The sequence below is a fragment of the Sprattus sprattus genome (genome assembly GCF_963457725.1).
Source record: "Sprattus sprattus genome assembly, chromosome: 2".
NCBI lineage: Eukaryota > Metazoa > Chordata > Actinopteri > Clupeiformes > Clupeidae > Sprattus > Sprattus sprattus.
The window spans coordinates 28,545,867-28,559,884 of record NC_137921.1 but is presented as its reverse complement, the minus strand read 5'-3'; the positions used below and the strand labels follow the sequence as shown (position 1 = coordinate 28,559,884).

The following is a 14,018-nucleotide window of genomic DNA, read 5'->3' as shown; positions in this document are numbered from 1 at the left end:
AGCCTTTGGCGTTTTTGGTTTCAATCACAAATCACCTTATGAAATCACGAGAAGAAACGCGGGGAGTCACCGAAAGCCTAAAGAGCGTGAAAAGTTCCCACGACGCTGTTGTGGTGACACACTGCCACACTTTCTCATACACGCGAACGCTTGCGAGCCTCCTTTAAGCGCGCGTACGGGTGCGCGCAACAGCCATGGGCACGAGGCGGGCCATCGGAGCGAGATCATGTGAGAGTCCACGCGCCTGATGTAGGTTAGAGCGAAAAGCCAGGGAGAGGTAGAGGGGAAGGAAAGAGAAAGAGGTGGGAAGAGGAGTGCATTGTTTTATTGCATGCCGCGTATACTCGCTTGTCGGAAAAGTAGCTCTCTTCGGATGAAACGGAATTAACGTTATAGCCGATCACCATTTTATGACTTTTCTTTGACACTTTGTTGGCGCTATTTGGACGAGCATTAGGAAACATATACGAATTAGTTGCATTTATCTTAACCCGCAGCTCCCTTTTGGAGCTATAAATATAAAACCTAGCTGTGTTCTTTGCGATTCACATGCTTTGGAGTTCTATGACTTAAAGATAGTAAAGCAGCAACATGAGAGGTAAGCTCAAACCAGATAATGCAAATTAAGTCAATATGTGTATATTATAACGGATGCATTTTGTTATTATTTCTGCTGTATGCAACTGTTCCAATGTCCGATAAACTGTAGCATTTGGAAATTATGTCAAGTGCGTAGAAGTTAAGAAGGTAATTTAGCAAGCTAGCGGACACAAATGTGACTGCTGAAGGATTAACGTCAGTCGCAGCAAAGTGCCAATCGACCATGAGATTGTGAAATATCACAGTAAATCTTAACGTTCATATTACATAAGAAACTTTTCCCGGGCTTGTCTTTGCATAGAATGATATGGGGGACTACTTGAATCCTAGCGAAATATAATGATGTAGTTACCGGTCACCACCAGCAAGCGAACTTCGTTATGTAAGAGTGATTGAGGAGTGTTTGGTTATTCTCCAACTGAAACTATTGCGTATGTTGATATATTTGTGATATACGGTTAATGAGACATTGTCACATTTTGAATTTAGTTTGGGAACGATTTTTCTAGGGATTGTCAAATCAACGGAAGGGTCGATTTGGTACTTAAACCAAGAGACTAAATATTATGTTTATAGTGATTGTATGTTTCCCCTGTCAACATGTTCTATTCCACGGATTGCGTAAAAGGTTTGGGGGTTGAGTGAGACATGGTGTCAGATTGTGAAGCAGTAGTGCCCGCATCTCGTGTGGTGTGCGTGTTGTTGTTTTCGACAACTCAGCATGGCCGACAATGTGAAGGAGAGGGAGAGTTACTATTCCATTGACCTAGTTCTGTCATTGAAGATTATTAAGCACCATTCAAGCACGGACAATAGGGATGGTATTGTGAAAAACAGTGTGGGCAACTCTTTTCAATTCTTATAAGGGTTTATTATTATGATCAGTGCATGTTTGTAAATTATGTAATTAAGTAAACTTAGCAAGAAGTATGCTAGTAGTGCCACGCGTTTTTTTTTTTTTTTTTTTTAAGAACAACGCCGTTGAAGGTGTACTAGCAGTACAGCAAACCAGTAATTCAACTTTAAATAAAGATCTAACGTTTTTCCGTAGGTGTTTTGCCTCAGAGAAAACTGACTTCCAATTAGTGGTTTCACATCTGTTCTCGTCTGAGTTTTACTCAGTACATGTTGTTGAGTTTTTACAGTAGGCAGGTATGTAAGGCATTTGCTTAATCCACAGAACTGGCCTTCTTGTCCAACACCAGGGGCATTTTCATTATAGGCTTTTTTTTGGATTTCTGTTTGTATGTAGTGGATTGATTGATTGAGTAATTGATTAATTGACATTGCCATGTCTCTGATGTTTTTTTGTGTCAATCAATCTATCAATTGATTATATTTTTTTAAGTGCAGAATCACCGTGCAACATGGACCTAATATACTTCACAATTAGGAGACATGATTTAAAGCAAGTAAAATAAAGACAATTCAATATAACAACCACATTAAAAACCTAAATGGCAAAAGGATAATAACTAATGAAAATTAAAAGAAAACAACAACATTAAAAACAGATCAATGTTAAGGGGATGCTTGAAAAGGTGATGGACCCGACAAGTTCAAGTTCAAGTTCTAGGGCAGGTTGTAATGAAGTGAATAACGTTAGTTTTTCAGTTTTGGTTTAAAGACTTCAACTGAATGTTTTTCTTCAACATGTAAAGAAGGCCATTCCAGAGATAAGGTCCACAGTAGGCAAACGCTCTGTGACCAACTGATTTTTTCTTAACTGAAGGAATTGACAAGCTTGATGTGGAGGTTTTTTTCTCGTCCTCCAAATTGGGCAAAATTTGTCTAAGAATAAATGAAACAAATCCATGTTCTTCACAGACAGAGGTTTTTTGCAAAACAAGAAGTGAAGAAGTGCCTTTAGGAGGATATGTGCAATGCGGCCAGTTAGTCTCACATGATTAGATCGCTATGCATTCATCAAACAGACACATACTATACGCGAGAGCGTCGCTCTTTTGTTGAAGCAACGTGTGTGTCTTAAAGACCCTTTCAGACGTGGCTGGTTGAGCCAAGTGCATGGACTTGTGTTGATGTCTACAGTATGCTTCGTAGAGAGGTGCCAGGCATCTGTTGGCATTGCAGGATTTTGGCAGGCATCTACAGGAAATGACATTTGTGGTCTGTTTGCCTTCTTAATAGGCTATATGAAGGGTTGATAAAAATCGTGACAGTTTAGGAACCACTGAAAATTGATGTTTGTTTTTTTTTCTGAATAGGCCACGCGTTATTATGGGAAGTTTGCGTTGGGTGAAGTGTAGTGTGGACTTTACCCGTGATAAAAACAAACTAATGTGGCACTTTATATGCCATACTGGCATGGCACTATCAGTGAACAGTACTTGCAGAATTGCCATTGACCAGACATCAATAATAATAGATAACAATAGATCTGCAGGTCAGACACTGTGTGCGACAAATGCTGGCCAAGGCGCCTAGTTTAGAGGTCATTCAGGTAATGAGGGCCTCCTGCCCCGTATCTTGGATCCTTCTCAATGTGCTGTCTGTCATTTACCCTCTGCGATGACCCCCCAATCCAATCCTGCTGTGCATTTTTAAAGACATGCGGATCAGTGTCATTGAAGGCACCCTCTAGCTTTAGCGGTGGGCCTCTAGGTGGGTCAGTGAGCCAAGCAGAGAGACAAAGAGAGAGAGAGAAGTTATCACTGTCCACAGAAATGTTTAGAAAACCGGCAGCTGATAAAGGAACCAGATGTAAATTGCAAACACGTTACTTATGAGTTCTGTCGGGCAAAGTGCATGTACTATGATTTTGTGTGCTGTAATACTGCTTTCTCATGACAAAAAAAAAACTTTGCTCTGGCAGATGTAGATTGAATATGTTATGCAAATTCAAAGTGCAGAGTAAACAGGACCTTTGGACGTGCCGCAGGGCTGTTTGAACAGGTGAGGTAAGAGGGCAAAGTCTCTGCCCAACTTGGGTCTTTTACAGCTTTGAGCGGGAATTTACTGATTTGGAGCACTTGACACACTGACTGACTGACACGGACTGGCATCAGTCAAGAGTGAGAGGGAGCCGCAGATTACCTGTGGCACTACACCTGATAAACATAGCTCCCTAATGAATCCCTCTTTAATTACGGCTCATCCGCAGCGCTTAATGCAGCCCTACTTTCTCTACTTATTTCTTTAACGATTGTGTAAGACCTTTGGCAATGAGAAGTTTAGCCTCTCCTTCCTTGTTTTGCAATCTGGAATTAAGGTTCCTAGAGAGAGCGAGAGAGATTTAAGAAGTGAAGAAATTATAATTTCTTCCTTTTATTTGTGTTAAGTGCAAATGCCCACAAAAAAGTCAAAGGTGGTTTGCTTTCTAAGAAGAGCAAGAGCAAGTTCAGCTGTCTTTGTCCCTCATCCAGGATATAGCGAACCAAGTTACCACTGAACAATTTTCAATACCGTATAGCCTAAATATTCATTGTGAGTCTGAACCACTGAGATCAAAGTTTATGTTTGTATCACAGTTGGCAGGTTGGAAGCATGAAATCCTCAGGATCTATTTTTCCCTGTGTTTTCACTGAAAGAGAAAGTGCCCCTTGCAAAAATGCAGGCATCAGCCAAAGCCATGAGTGTTATGTAGTTACTCTTTCCCAACCAATGCTTCTGCTGCGCAAGGGCTCTAGATTAAAAATAGTTTTATGAGTTTGCCCGGACAGCTGAAACCGACTACAGTGAAGTATTTGGCATTCTGCCTCATGTTGAGACCAAGTGTAATGTACGCTGTCCGTTTAGAATATGCTGTAGACATTTCGAATGCCCTCTCCTCGTTATGTTTTTTTTTTTTTTTTTCAGCCCAGGCCTTATGTAAGAAAAGAAAAAAAGAAAAAGTGTTCCCTGACATGTCTGTGCCCCGCCTGCGGGGGGCTTTGACAAATGCTCTTACAGTAATCTCGATTTGTGTTGTGTGGTTTTTATCATGGCTGTTTGACCACAGTTTCAACATGGTGGCCCATTAAAATGTTCATCCTTTGATTTGTGTCTCCACCTTAAGTACTGCCAAAGAAGAAAGAAGAGCGAGCGAGGGTGTGAGGGAGTGAGAGAGAAAGAGAGAGAGAGAGAGAGGAGAGAGAGAGAAAGAAAAAGAGAGAGAGGAAGGGAGGGAGGGAGGAAAAAAAGAAAGAAAGAAAGAAAGAAATAAGAAATCAGATAACCGGGCCTCACAAGGCTGGGCCAAAGCACCTCAGTGGGAAAGTGTGTCAGTAGAACAGCTCGTCCACATAGCCTGACTGTGCCGCGCAGCTGAGTGGCATGTGAGTCAGCGAATGAGAGCCGCCGCTGCGTTACTGTCAGCCAATAGAAAGGGGGGAGGGGTGGGCTGGGACCCAACTCGTCACTGCGTTGCTAGGGCGACCTCCCCTGAATGAGTATGTTCATGGAATGCGGCCAGACGACAGTTATATAACACTGCAAGGGTGGGGGTGAGAGGCGCAGGAGAGGGAGGAGGGCGAGCGAGAGAGAGAGAGAGAAAAACGGAGGCATTCTTTCCATGGTGCATTTATTTATATATTTATATAAATATATTTATATATACCGGTACTTATTTATTTATTTACTGTCCTGTCATTGCTATTTGTAGTAGGCCATTGTGTATAATATGAAATGACTGCCAGCTTAGTTCATGCCTCTCTTGCAGAAACAGGACCCAGTTACATAAGGCTGTGGCTGTTTGGATGGGTGTTAGCCAGTGTCAGCGCGGTTCCTCTCTCCTCTGCAGTGTGTGTGTGACGCACTTGTCAGCTCACAACCTCACTTAGCCTGTAGGTTAGGTGTGAAATGATGTTTGATTAGCCTGGGAGAAGGGTGGCTCAGTCTCTCCCTGTTACCTAACACTCTGCGTCACAGTGCAAAGCCTGGTCGAGAGAGTGAGAGAGAGAGAGAGAGAGAGAGCGCTAGAGCTAGAGCAGAGAAAAATGCAAGGACGTGGCACACACACACACACACACACACACACACACACACACACACACACACAGACACACACCTGCAAAGACATTCCAGTCCCAAAGAGGTATTTTATCTTCATCAGTGCAAACCTCTGCTGTGTCTGCTGTGAGCATTCAGGCTCACCTTAGAGGGGCTGGTAGGGGCAGATCAAACTCCACAACCCCAGGCTGACGCAGCTAATGCAATTGACCTGCTATTCCAGGACAGATAAACACCATAATGAAAAGAACAGCCTGTTTCATAGAGGGAAGGTGGTGCAGATCCTTCCTCTCTGTTACTCCTGTGTACTAATTTGTCTCTTTTGTTTGGCTTTCTATGCCACCGCCCATCTCTTCTCCTTCCACTCAACAGTGACACCGTTCTTTCACTGTGGTTTGTCATTTTTAAACCTTTCCCAGGGTAGCGTCTCTGGCACTGTGGGTCCTGGAAGATAAGAGGATATTGAGTAATTGCGCCTGTATTCTGTAGTACTGTAATCTGTAATTGTAGAGGTCACATTGTGCAATGCAATAATAATCCGAGTACAGTAGGTCTGTTGCATTTGTTGCATATAATGAATGTCCCGAGTGTTTTTAGTTTTTAATTATCCGTTGGAAAGTGCATACACCTCTCTCAATGTTTCCACTGGCTCTGTTACAGTGGAGTCCTCAGGCACATGAGTGTGCCTCTTAACAGCGGATCATTTGATTTTCTGCAGGCCCGGGATCAATTGTACGAGCATGTCATGATCACAGTAATTGAAGCCTGTTCAAAAATGTTTGTTCTGATTTAATAATTAAATATGCTGTGATCGTTGATATAGGTGGTGCAATGCGAATTCGTGACCTTATAAATTCATGCAACTCTTCTTTCTCTCTTTTCCCCTTCAGCTCAAATTGAAGTGATACCCTGCAAAATATGCGGGGACAAATCCTCAGGCATCCACTATGGGGTGATAACCTGTGAAGGCTGCAAGGTGAGCTGAGAGCTCATTGTACCCCTACATAACTTAAAGAGTTCATTTGGTTTTCATCTCTTCTGTTTAAAGCATTTAGTTTGCAAACCTCAACTGAACCAAGCATTAACTTGTTTGTCTCCTATCTCTGTTTCTCCCTCTGTCTCTCTCTCTCTCCTTTTCGCACTCCTTCCTGCAGGGTTTCTTTCGGCGCAGCCAACAGAATAATGCCATGTACTCATGCTCACGGCAGAGAAATTGCCAGATTGACCGCACCAACCGCAACCGGTGCCAACACTGCCGCCTGCAGAAGTGCTTGGCTCTGGGCATGAGCCGCGACGGTGAGTCTGACTGGCATCCTGCGTTGGAACACTTTGCCTAACACTGAGGCATGTGTGGGCGTGTGATTTCCCTAAAGTAAAATTATCATCTGGGATCATGCCAGTGAGCGTAGAGGTGCAAAATAGTTCTGCTTTGTTTTCAACCTAGGGTCACACATCTGTACTGACTGTCTGACTGATTCTCTTTCTCTCTCTCTCTCTCTCTCTCTTTCTCCTTTTTCTCTTGTCTGTGCTGTCTTGCCCCTTCACAGCGGTCAAGTTCGGCCGCATGTCCAAGAAGCAGCGTGACAGCCTCTACGCCGAGGTCCAGAAGCACCAGCAGTCCCAGGAGCGGTCCGCCGTTCCTGCCAACGGCAGCCTGGGCATAGTGGGCTCCAGGGGTGTGGACGACGGGGTCGGAGACAGCGTGGGCCTTGGCGGACACACCACACGCACCTACAGCCGCGGCTCTAGCGCCGCACTCAGTGACCTGGACGACATTACCGACCTGCCCGACAACCTGCTCTTCGACCTGCCCCTCACGCCGGAGGGAGGGGCAACTGGCGGGGGCAACTATTGCAACCTGGAGCTGATGGGGAGCAGCGGTGGCAGTAGCAGCTCACACAGCTCCTCACAGAGCTCGCCTGAGCAGAGCGGCCAAGAGTTCAGCGACGGAGGCAGTGGCGGCGGAGGAAGGGGAGGCCCACACATCAAGCAGGAGTACCAGCTACTGCACGACTCCAACCTGTTCACACACTCTTTCCTCAACGGCTCGTCCGATGGCTGCTCCATGATGGAAATAGGTGAGGCACCGCTGACACAAAATCACACACACACATTTGCACGTACAGCCACACACACGCACGCGCACGCATGCACATAAACACACATAAACTGCTGACTGAAACGGGGAGAGGTTATTATTGCTCACCTGCTGGGAATAATTAAACTTTGAGTTCCTGTTTGTGTTGTGATTGCGTTCCTTTATCTATTATGACTTGGCAATAGGCAGTGGAGGCAGTGAATAGGGTACTTCCTGCTGTGTTGCCTTGGTAGGGAACAGGCCATTGGCTCTGAGGTGACAATCTAATCAAGCAAACCTCTGTGGCTGCTTCACTCTTGGCTCGTTCCTGCTCCTGCCCTTTCAGGGGTTGTAAAAGGCATTCAGCCAAAGAACTTTTGACTTTACCCCATGGCTACCGGACCAGTGTGTGATCCATGGTGGCAGAGACACGGTTGGAAACACAAATAGCTAGAGAACTTTCTGGAAGCTCGTCTTCAAGGGCGTGTAGAATTTCTCGTACTACAGGTCTGTTGACTGGTTTCTTTTGTAGAATGGATTGGGAATGTTAATACCCTCCTCCTTTTTGGATTATTAAAATGACAGTTAATTGACAGTTTAACCCCAGTGTGGCCCTGCTCTGTCACATCCTTGCTCAAGCGGAGTGTAGTATTGCTTGGCAGGCTGTGTTGCTCATCTGGTCTTGTCTGTTGTGGTTGTTGTCATTGCAGATCACATCACCCAGAACGTGGTGAAGTCCCACCTGGAGACCAGCCAGTACAGTTTAGAGGAGCTGAAGAGGCTGGCCTGGACCTCCTACAATGCAGAGGAGACGCGCTGCCATCAGAGCAAGGTACCTGTACTACACCCTCCAACTCACTGCACTGCATGGAACACCGTGTTCAATCTGCTGTGGACTACATTACCCAGCATTCCATTGGGCTCATTAGCCTCTCTCTCTCCACTCTAGCCTGTGGAGCTGATGTGGCAGCAGTGTGCCATCCATGTCACCAACGCCATCAAGTACGTGGTGGAGTTTGCCAAGCGCATCGATGGATTCTTGGACCTCAGTCAGAACGACCAGATCATTCTTCTGAAGGCAGGCTGCCTGGATGTTCTTCTGATCCGTATGTGCCGTGCCTACAACCCTGTTCACAACACTCTGCTCTTCGACAACAAGTTTGCAGGTGCTCAGCTCTTCAAAGCTTTAGGTGAGGTTGCCCTACTTCACACCGGCACACACCACCCCAGCGCATCGCACTGACATGCCATGAACGCTAAAAAGCGCTCAGCATGGCCTCTTGTTTACTTACATGTTTTGCACTGCTGTAAATGGCAGACACAGGAGTAGTGACTGAGTGTTTTGTGCTCTGTGTGTTCCTGCAGGTTGTGATGACCTTGTGAATGCCGTGTATGAACTGGCCAAGGGCTTCAATCGCCTCCAGCTCAGCGATGAGGAGATGGCATTGTTCAGCGCCGCCGTGCTCCTGTCTCCAGGTGACAATTAAAAAAATGCGCTTTAGTGCACTCTCGGACTCAGCTATGTGAGATACGTGAAGAGATGGAAGATGGGGGATTTTTCTTTTTCTTTCCTGACCTCTCATTTCTTTGGCAGATCGGTTATGGTTGACAGACACGCAGCAGGTGCAGAAGCTTCAAGAGAAAGTGTACCTGTCACTACAACACAGTCTGCACAGAAGCGGCGCTTCAGAGGAGAAACTGACAAAGGTAGTTTGGCATTGTCTTCTATTTGTGTCCTCTCCAATACACATTTAAATCTGTCAAAATAGCACATAGCTTGTTCCAGTGAAGCAACAGCTTATCTTTGAACTTTGCAATGAGTCAAGTTTTGTGGAGTTAGGGGTTGGTGGGAAGACAGACGGACAGTTTTGTGACCCCGTTTCGCCCCCTCTCTCACTCCAACCCCGCAGATGGTGTCCAAGTTGCCCATGATGAAATCCATCTGCAACCTCCACATCGACAAGCTGGAGTTCTTCCGTCTGCTGCACCCGGACACAGCATTCAGCTTTCCCCCGCTCTACCGGGAGGTCTTCTGCAGCGAGGTCAACTTCCCTGACTCCACAGTGGGCTAGAGTCCCATGTTAGGCACAGAGAGACTGACAGACAGACAGTTTTGAGGGACAGAGAGAGAGATGGGGGGGAGGGGTCAGAACAAAGTGGCTGAAAGCAACCAGCAGCTCAACGACAATCTTGCACAGAACACTTTAGGACTCTAACACTAAACCCCCTCATGTCTGACCTCCCGCCCTATAATGGGGTCTAACTTGCACTGCGCCGTGAGCAGGTCCAGGTTGTTGTTCTCACTCGATGTAAAAGAAACTCGTCACTGGGTACTGTGCATGCTACCTATTGTTATTCTTCTTTTTTTTTTGGTGTACTGGATAGAGTCATTTGGTTTCGGGTTTTCATGGTGCTGAAGCTCGGGTCTCTGAGATAGTCCGAGTGTGGTGGGACTACACCTCTTGTTTTTATGTCCCTTATTTTAGTGCAGTTCATGTTGAATGTACCTTGCCAACATGCAGCACAGTCCCAGATCGTCACACGTAAAGCTGACCCAGACAGCGTTTGTGCTTCTAAATGTCTGATTTGACTTAGATACATGAACCTTCAGGAGTGCTCACACTCTAGATTTCACTAATCCTATGAACAAACAGTTTAAAGGGACCAAGACCACACTACACCATGCAGTGCAGGCGCGTTGTTTCTTTCTTTAAAAGCTTTATAGCAAACAAACCACTGTAAGTGACCCAGGGCCTATACTGTCACACAGGCCCAAGTTCTTGCATATGCAACACATGCAACGCAAAGCACTTATGGTGCTGACCTGTGCGTGTTTTTATGGACAGGCACACAACCAGTCTTTTTTTTTTTCTCTTTCAAATGCAATCAAAAACCTCAGTCCCACTTCCCTTTTCCCTTTCAAATGCCACTCGGACAGTGTGAGAGAAAGTGAGAGAGTAAAGCAGATATTTTTGTAATATTTCATTCATTTATAAATACATTTACGTTAGTTTGAAATCTTACACAAAATGAAATACATATAAAGAGAGAGAGAGACAGAGGGATAGATTTATAAATAGATCCATACACAGTGTATAGCATCAGAATGAGATGGATTTAGACAGAGGATAGAATACCCTAGCAGTTTGAATGTCCTTATCCTCCCTGTTAAGTACGGCTGCTTCAGAACAGAAGAGCTTTGATGAAGTGATTGGCAGTTTAAAATTGATTTGACATCATAATAATAATAGTGAATTCCAGAGGCAGATTAAAGAGCACTTACTGACTCAAGACCTCCCCCATACACACACAACACTGCCACCACCTCTGCTAGAGACTTGAGACATTTTCAGTTGGTCCCTCACCTCACTCAGGTCTCCCTCTGGAAGTGTCACACACTCACAGACTCACAGTCCCAGACACAGGACCTTTGCTGAGGTTCGCTGTCTGAGAGAGAGCCGGACAGAAGGGTGTGCAGGGCAGGCTTCAGCTGAAAAAGAGCATTCCCGGAGCAGAGGAGCGACTGGAATGTTCGGTCATCCCCCCCCCCCCAAGAAGTGCAGCAAGATTCCGCAGCTAAGTGAAGACTGTGGGAAAGGGGCGCCCAGACTGTGGCTTAGACAGCAGTGGAGGCAGCCGGGCACTTTAAACTTGGGTGTTTGGAGAGAGAGACAGACAGAAAGGAAGAGAGGAAAAGGAGAAGAAAAACAGACACTGCAAATACCCCCTCTTTCCAACTCTGAGGTGGTGTGCTGTCTCTCTCTCTCTCTCCTCTTCTAACATACGTGTTTATCCTGTGGCTTTGCTCCGTGTATGAAAGTGCTAATTCTCCTCAGGATCAGCATCTTGTTCATGTTGTGTTTTCACCCTCCTTTTGCCACCCACCCCTTTGACCAGACACCCTCTATCCCTCATTCACGTTACGGCACAACTAAAGGTTGACAGAGCCATCAGCTGCCCCCCTGAGTTAGGGATTAATAATGGTAAGGAAATATATAGATCATATTTTACATAGCTACCAAAGGACAGAAGAAGAAACAAATCTATTTTATGCAGATGTATTTTTCCACACAGATTGTTAAAGCTCTATATTAGAAAGGTTTTATCGGATCTTTTCTGACCTTGCAGTACTTGGCCACATTGTACAGTGTTTGCAAAGCCTAGCCTTTTGGCTTGCTCGAGTGCTCACAGCCTCAGTGTATACGAACGGGGAAGCTGCAGATGCATATCTCTATTAAGAGATGTTGGTGTGGCAGGAAAAACCCTTTGTAACGACCAGGCTCTCTGAGGGGAATTTCATATGAACCTTGGGGCAAGATTACAGGACAAAAAAAGCTTTTCAGTTTTTGTTGATAAGTAGAATCAGAAGATAGCAATTATACTTGGATTTTTCCTGTTCAGCTCTTTTAAAGTACTATAGAAGGTTTCACATTTTGCACTGCTGGAACAGTGACTTTATGTTTTTTTTCTTGATGAACTTGATTAGAGTTTATATATTCATTTTATTTTCTGGGTGCTCAAGACAGTGTCATAATGGGACTGTGCAATAATCAGTCTTTTAAGTCAGTTTCTCCAGAGTGAAGTCTCCTGTCCAAAAGGAGGCTACTCTGACTCCACAAGCACTCCAGCAGGCATCAGTTAACAGACAGTCATCCCAGACACCTCATTCACACACCAGTTAAGCAGCAACTGACTTCAGTGGATTCGTCAGGCAGTGTAAGATTGTAACGGTGAACATGCTTGTTAAGTGTCTAGAGTTTAGATTGTTATTGTTGTGAAGTGTAATTTGCAGCCCTGGAAAAAAAAACCTCCACTCCCCCCCCCCCCCCCCCCCCCCCCCATTCTGTGGGAGCAGTTGACAAAAGGTGTGTGCTATTACATTTACACTTGCATTCACTCAGGGAGATAGCTGGGCTCTCTGTCTGAAAAGTTTCTTCTTCAGTTAGCCTAGCAAGACACCTTGCACCGAATAGAAGCCCTTAAACCTTGATCACTGTGTACAGTAGATGTTCTCGTGAATGTTAATCACCGAAGTATCAAAGACTTTACCCCTGTTTGATATCAATATAATTGCAAGACATTTGAGACTGAAGTGTAGATGTTTAAAGGATCTAAAATAAAAGTATATAAAATATCCATTGTATGTGGAAACACTACGATGGGTTTTAATCTCTGAATCTTGTATTGGTTGTTTTTGTTGTGATCATGTTCCTTCATTTCTGTCATTTTCTGTATTTCTTTTCCCTCACCAGTGTAGTGTTCTCATTTTGTCTTGGAGAACTATAATTTTATTTTTTTTAAAAGCTTTTTTAAAAGAAGAGTCTCCTCGGTTAAGTTATATCAAGTGCTTCAGCAAACTGCTGTGAGTCTCAGCAACTTTAAGTAGCTAAAGTACTGGATTTAATTAGTCCCTGTCATGATCACACCTGTCATTCTTTTATTTTATTTGAGATTATTAAAATCACATGTAGATTTTAATAAATATAATTTATGATATTAAAAAACAAATTATAAGATATAAAAAAAACATGTTTTAAGTGGTATTGTTGTACAATGGGGATCCCGATGTGGATTTAAGAATGTAATAAAGATCTTTTACAGAAAATCACAGGAGTATCTTTTTTCTTTTCCTGAGAGCATTTCTTTCTATTCTAGTTTTTGAGAAGTTGGTTGTCAGTGCAGTTTTTCCTCAGGGCAGAATGTTTTCTTTGTAATCCCCTCTAAATTAGTCTCAGGTGATGGGTCAGAGGCTGGGGATGTGTGGGCCCTGGCGGGACACTCTGAAGGCTTGGATGATGAAATGCAGAAATGGGGCCTCAAGGAACAAAGTTATTTTATCTGCTGCAGATAAGCCTTTTCTCTTATGCATTCTCTTAAACATATGATACTAATTTAAGCCTGACAAAGATTGAGTAATTTAGGAGTGGGTTATTGATGGAAGACACATTTCTCTGTGGTATAGAATGTGCAGAGAAGGTAAATGTATCTCTTTAGTGACCGTAATGAAATGGGGTCTTGAGACAGTAAACAGAAACCACTGTGGCAAAGTTAAACGGAGGGCAGCAGCTAACAGGAACCTAGTAGAGTTCTTCTCCCTGCTTGTACCCCAGCCTGCACCCCTATCCCTCTAAGCCAGGTTAGTTGCTAGATGTGTATCCCGTCCCACCCCATACCCTGTGTATCCAATGGTAAGCCATATTTAAGTGAGTAGAAGGCATCTGAGAAAGTTCAATAAAGTTGTCTATGGGTATATGATCAAGTGATGAGGCAAAAGTGATCTGGCTTTTGTGTGTCTCCCTAAATACAGGCACAAGGACCTGAACATCTTATTTCGTATATTATACAGGGTAAATGTGTTGTGTTCATAAACAAAGCCAGAGATAACATTTACCCA

General features: G+C 44.3%; 1 protein-coding gene across 1 annotated transcript; it reads left to right on the top strand.

Moving 5' to 3' along the window:
• The first annotated feature begins 291 nt into the window (after positions 1–291).
• rorca (RAR-related orphan receptor C a) lies at positions 292–12,453 on the top strand. Its single transcript, XM_080832136.1, has 9 exons — positions 292–598; positions 6,438–6,523; positions 6,702–6,843; positions 7,095–7,625; positions 8,335–8,456; positions 8,574–8,814; positions 8,990–9,100; positions 9,219–9,331; positions 9,535–12,453. The coding sequence occupies exons 1-9, from the start codon at positions 592–594 to the stop codon at positions 9,694–9,696; spliced, it is 1,515 nt and encodes a 504-aa protein (XP_080688262.1). The 5' UTR covers positions 292–591; the 3' UTR covers positions 9,697–12,453.
• Positions 12,454–14,018: the final 1,565 nt, after the last annotated feature.